At 36.1% G+C, this 6574-nt stretch overlaps 1 protein-coding gene across 1 annotated transcript; it reads right to left on the bottom strand.

Moving 5' to 3' along the window:
* Positions 1 to 1067: 1067 nt before the first annotated feature.
* LOC113071087 (calcium/calmodulin-dependent protein kinase II inhibitor 2-like) lies at positions 1068 to 5159 on the bottom strand. Its single transcript, XM_026244456.1, has 2 exons — positions 4923 to 5159; positions 1068 to 2420 (listed from the first exon to the last, which is right to left on the bottom strand). Exons 1-2 carry the CDS (start codon positions 5089 to 5091, stop codon positions 2350 to 2352), a joined length of 240 nt encoding a protein of 79 aa, XP_026100241.1. The 5' UTR covers positions 5092 to 5159; the 3' UTR covers positions 1068 to 2349.
* Between the last annotated feature and the right edge of the window lie 1415 nt (positions 5160 to 6574).

Genomic DNA, 6574 nt, shown 5'->3' with positions numbered 1-6574 from the left:
GTTCGACACGAGACTTAAAACAACGTGAATACCCCTGTTTACAAATGATGTATTTTGAAACTGATGGAAAGTTGTTGCTTGTTTTTGTATTTACCGGTGAAGTCGTTCTGGTAATCTTACAGTAATTTACCGGTATTACTGTGTGAAAAGGGCTGTGTCTCTCTGATTTTCTCAGACTTATTTGTTCCTCATGGTGCTGTTCAGTTGTGATTAAAAGTAAATCATTTCAGCAGCATAATGTGGCGTAAGTGTTCAGAGAAGGAACAGCACCTTCTTGTTCCTCATGCACTCAGCAGTTTAAAATAAAAATGAAAGTAAAAAAACTGAACTCTGTTTGTAAAGTTGTTCTAGTGCTTTCTAAGTACGTTCAGCTCACTTCTGACTAGAGAGAGTTCAGTAATGTGGGAGAGAGAGCAGATACTGCACAGCTTTTCAGACAGTACTTCACTTTCTTCTTTGCTATTTCCCCTGCAGCCTCATGTTTTCTATATAAACTGCTTATTTAAGCTGCTCTGCTTCATTTCCTTTGAGAAAATAGGGTGGAAATGTTGTAATTGAGTAAGTGACCCCAGTAGTCATCCGAATGGTGCCATTGAAACTTTTAAGTATAAAGAGAGATTGAACTGTGACGTTTCTCTCACCTGATTACCTGCTCATCCGGGGGGTCCTAATGATCTGGTAGGGAAGAACTATTCTTTCATTTCACTTGACTGGGTGCTTTTCAGCAGAAAACTTTTCATTTAATGACACTTTTCTGTTTCAGTATCATTCCTCCAGGCCTCAGTGTCACATGATCCTTTAGAAAGCATTCTAATATGCTGATTTGCTCAAGAAACATTTCTTATTATCAGTGTTGAAAACAGTTGAGCTGCTTAGTGTAAACCTTGATACGTTTTCCTTTAGGTTTAATGAATTATAGCGGACAGCATTTACTTGAAATTGTACATAACAGTGCAAGAAATTAAATCTCAAGGTTATATTTAGAAACTTGGTATTTTAACATCTATTTCAGCGCAATACCTGACTTTATATACATTTATTGCAAAAGCATTCATTATAAACACAGATTTTGTATCCAGCAATTTATTTATTAACTTGTATTGAAAGTAGAATATACCTTTTAAGAGCAAAACAAGCAGACTGAAGCACATGCTTCTGGTTAAACAGCTGAAATGCATTCCTCGTTACTGACTCGACAACTCAGACTGTCACATCCGAACAGGCCTGTTTAATTGGAAAACATTTGTTTCAGAAATACGCCACGTTACAATCGATAAAACAAGGAAATCAAGGCCGAAGTGCCATTTTCAACAAAGGGACGAAATTTCACATAGCGTACAGTGAGGGTGGTGGAGTTCTGTTATATAATCAGATTTTAATGGTCATTTATTTCATTGCAAATATAGCCCTGTTTAACAGTACAGAGAAGTGCAACATACACAATATTCAAGAGTGTGAGGCTTGTCATTCAGAGCAACATTACTGTAAATAAATTAGTAGCTCACTGCCACAGAAGGAGGCGTTTGTGCTCGTCTCATGCAAAACAGCAGTTAAAAAAGCCCTGAAACATATATGAGAGGCAGGCTTGAAAAACTTCACATTACTCGGGTGAACAGAAACACAAGTTGACTGGCATATTCTGCAAAAATTTGGCACAGAAGTGATCAAAATCCATTTATGACAACTACGTTTGAAAGTGCTACGAATACAACTCAAATAAGCATTTTTTTTTTTTCAGAAGGAGCTCTTTGATATGAAAATAAGCCTTTGAACTCAGGCTAAGCAGTTTGCAGCCACATCAAAAATACACAATATGCAACATGAAAAAATGTATTTAAAAAAAAAAAGTAGTCTTTCCTCTCTCATCCTATAAAAAACATTTGCTCAGTCTGTCAACTCGGCAAAAGAACAAAAATGTATCCAAGAGATAATAATTAGGATATTTAAAGTGAAAAACACTTTCATTGTGCACAAAAAAGATATGGAGAAACCAAGTGCTTAGTCTCAGACAAATAAAGAATGAAAGTTGTCAGATTTGTGCTTGTGATATCAATGCATTCCTCTCACAATATAAACTGAATCTGGACCACAACAGACCAACTCCACATGTATTAAACAACATAGGACTTGTTTGTCCAGTGTAGGATGTCACTTTATAAGAAGGGATATGAAACATGCCCTTAAAGAGAGAAAGCCGCTTCCTCCGTTTGGATGCCCGCAGCAGGACGTTCTCCTCGCCTGCTGCCTCACCGTGTAATTCAACCCATACTAAGAGGGACTGCAAGGTGCTTTCGACGCAGAATGCACATAACCCACGAATTCCTTCCGCTTTAACGATGTCCCTGTGCGCTACACTCCCGCCGATGACTTCTCTGCCGTGTTGTTCAGGACTTCATCAATTCTGTCGTCTTCTATGACAACTGAAAGAGAATTCACAAGAGGCACTGGGGTCAAACATGATGTCCATGAAGAAATTACAAAAAAACAAAAAACATCAACATCTTTAAGCAGTTTTATGATTCCCCCAACACTAGTGGGCTAGAGTTGTCAATCTGACGATTCCTATGCCATTGGTAAAACTAATCAGAAAACTGTAGTAAAAAGTGCACAAATCTGTATTTTGTGGCAGTCGAGAAATCACGCTGTGAAATGTAAAGATTTATATTGCTCAGTGTGTAGCCTATTAGCCTGACTACGTCAGATTTCCTACTTCCGCTCAATTTAATTTCGCTTCTGTACTCTGGCTACGAAGCAAAGTGAAGTAGCAGAGTCTGGTATTACCAGGCTAGTAGCCTATATGTGTATAGAAGCAAAAAATAACTACACACTATCTTCAGCATTTTACGATGTTGATTTATATTTTATGACGTTTTTATTATATTTTATGATGTTTATGATTTGTATTTTGCCTCTACAATACACATTCATTGTCCAATGCATTGTTAAATGATCAGTGTGTTTTGTAATTGTAGGGAAAAAAGGATTTATAGGTTTGACTGTAATAATAATGCAAAAACTGACACCTGAAATCAAAGATTAAAATAGCATCTAATCAAAAATAGACAAAGGCAAAAAGTTGTCTTTGATATTTAAACATGCATCCAAATGCAAAACGTAATAATTATGTATGTCTGAGATCAATGTCTTAGCAACAAGGGATTGCACAATCATAGGCTATATATTTATATAGGCTATACAGGCATGTAGCTACACAATGGTTTTAATTTTAATTCTAATTTACAAATATAATTTGGAAATGTGTTATGAATATTAATTATTTTATTTTTTTATTATATTTGCATTTATTAGTTAATAAGTATTAAAATTAATACCAACAATACCATGTTGCTTATTAAGATTTGACTGTTTATGTTCAGTTTTTTTAAAAATCCTGTATGGGGGGGGGGGGGTATCGAAATTAATTTTTGTTTTGCAGCATCAATCCACCTGTCACTCAAGTGGACATTCCCTTAAAAATGCAGAAATTTAAGGCTTAAATCTGCGGTAGGGAACTTTTGACGCTCTAGCGGTTAATAAACAGAACTACTTGCGTCTTGCGGAAGAACATCGTAGCCGGAACTACTTCTCTCTGTTTATGTCTATGAAGAATCACAAAGGTACTGGGTTACTCCGCCGAATTAGTCCGAATATAAACCGCCGAAATAGTCCGAATATAAACACTTATTATAGGTGCACCCTAATGATTCAGGACAAGCCAAAAACATGGTTTGGAAAATGGATTCATGGTGTACTCGCTTATTATATACATTTTTCTACATTTTGAACACAAACAAAGTTACGGACCGCAGCTCTGATTGGTTGTTTCTTACCGGGAGCGATGGAGTTTCTGCAAATGGCAATAGGACCACTGGGAGGAGCCAGAGGAGCTTGATTTTTTCACAGATTATCTCTCTCATATTCTACTGTGTTTAATAAATATGTAAAAAATATTTTTTTTACAAAAGTTCCCTACAGCACCTTCAATATAATTTAAACGGATGAGTTATAAAAAAAAATCACCCCTTCACAGTTGTCATGAAAGGCAAATTTAGCTATATAGACCAAAATAATCTTTTTGCACCAGGCTGTAAACGTTGTTGTTTTTTTGTTTTTGTTTTTTGCTGTAAAGTTGGGCGTTTTGACATGGGGAGTCTATGGGATTGACTCTCTTTGGGAGCCAGTCGATGAATTGCAGTTTTAGTCACTTCCTGGTTGGCTTCATGAGAGAGAGTGGGAGGTTGCCGCTTGGATATTACCCCTTTATTACATCAAAATAAGACTTAAATGGCATGAAAACATGATCTGTGGGAGTTTTTTTAGTGAGCAGTCAGCTTGGTGAAATTTAAAGGAAATCTTTGTCTCTGTGCTTTGAGCAATATTTACTGAGCTTTGATGAATGATGATCTGATAAATTAAAAAAAGTTAAAAGTTAACTATTAAAAAAAAGTTAATAAATAAAATATATTGTTTCAATTATACTGCCATTAGTTTTTTTAATAAATGCAAAATGCTTAAAAACACTGACTTGAGATTAATACATGGCTTTAATAAATTGAATATTAATTTCAATCACTGTTGTTAATTAAAAAATATAAAATACATTTATTATATAATATATATATATATATATATATATAATATATATATATATATATATATATATATATATATATATATATATATAACAATTTGCCACTAGATGAAAACTGATTAAGTCACAGGCAGGCAATTAGGTTCAAATGAATCACTCTGACATCATCACGTGATGCTATACATTTGCATATTTAAGGGATGGTTTCATACTAAAAGAAATAGTGGAAACTAAGCATATTAGTACGACTCATTAATATGCCCCCCCCCCCTCCTCTTTTTCCCCGGTACTTTCACCTACGAAAAAACGTAAATACGTAGTTTTTTCTCACCTCTCTTACTGCGTCCGATCTGTCCGAGTTTCGGAGCTCGTTTGTTCTGCGCAGTACTGAAGAAGTTACTGCTGTTGTTCTGCAGGCGACAGGTGAGGGACAGCTGCTCTTCATCTCCATCATCACCATAATGAGAGATGCTCTCGTCGTAAGGCAGCACTTCTGACATGATCCCGTTCGCAATAATCGATCACGAGATACAGGAAGAATCGATCACTAACGAGCTCTGCAAACGTGCGGAAAATCTCAGCTGTCACGATCAGACGCAGCTGTATTTTACCTTCAAACCACGGGAGCCACTTTCAGTTTTCCAATCGATGAGCAGGAGTTATTCGGAAAAACTGATGTAGATGCAAAGCAGGAGCGCGTTGCAAAAACACACACTCGTGTCCTCAGAGAGCAGAGAGACGTCAGTCAGACTCGGTGCTGCAAGCAGAAGCTCCATCCCCCTCCCTCCACCTCACACTGCTGCCTGCAGCTCTTGGCTGTTGTGGTTCAGATTGTCCAAAAGGATGTGGGTTTGAATCCCACTAGGGTTGATTCGTGACTTACCATCATTGCCAACCAGAAGATTGTCACAATTGTGTTTTTGGATGTGGGTGCCTGTGGCTTGGTAGTGAACCATATTTGAATAATTTAGGGTCGATTGATGCTGTATAAGCATTTTCCTTGAGCAAGTAAGAACTCAAAACATGCATATGGGTGGCATGGGTTAGATTGTCGGTTCGAATCCCATGAGTATAAAGGAATAGTTGAGCCAAAAAAGAAAATATGCTTAAAATTTGCTTACCCTTGGGCCATCCAAGATGAGTTTGTTTCTTTATCAGAACTGAAAATAAATTTTATCTTACATCACTTGCTAACCAATTGATCATCTGTGGTGAATGGGTGCCGTCAGAATGAGAGTCCAAGCAGATGATAAAAAAATTATCCACGAGTAGCCCACACCATCAATTAATGTCCTTTGATGTTGTGTTGTCGTGTAAGAAACAATATGAACTCTCATTCTGACGGCACCCATTCACTGCAGAGGATCCACTGGTGAGCAAGTGATGGATTGCTACAGTTCTCCAAATCTGTTCTGATGAAGAAACAAACTCATCTACATCTTGGATGGCCTGAGGGTGAGTAGATTTTCAGAATTGTTTTATTATTCGGTAAAATATTCCTCGAAATAAATAAAAGAATCACCATTGTGCCTTTTACAACCCAGGGAGACTGGCACTGTTTTATGAAATATTTTTTGGGAAATAAGAACTGGCCACTGCGTTCACCATAAAAATACACTGCTGATGTTTTTTTTTTTTTTTTTTTTTACAGAATTACAGGAATTAATATAATAGTTGAATTTAATATATTATAAAATGACAATGTGAGTGACATTTTTACCATTGCTTTTATTAAAATTAATAACAATTCATAATGTGTAGTAAAGCTACAGTGAAAAGAAAATATAAAGCTAGATTCTTCTGTAATGCTTTTATTAAGAACATCAACTTGCTATTATATGATGTTCATGTTATTCAAAGTCCTATTCATACTCATAGTAATATTCTTGTAGACTAATAACATTATTTATACAGTAGATACTTGAATGGTGTAAGGCTATAGAAAGTTACAATCAAGACATAAATAATTTGCGTCTTATTAGT

This window comes from Carassius auratus, unplaced genomic scaffold (genome assembly GCF_003368295.1).
Source record: "Carassius auratus strain Wakin unplaced genomic scaffold, ASM336829v1 scaf_tig00005936, whole genome shotgun sequence".
Classification (NCBI taxonomy): domain Eukaryota; kingdom Metazoa; phylum Chordata; class Actinopteri; order Cypriniformes; family Cyprinidae; genus Carassius; species Carassius auratus.
The sequence above is the reverse complement of the archived record's forward strand: the minus strand, read 5'-3'. Positions and strand labels throughout refer to the sequence as shown.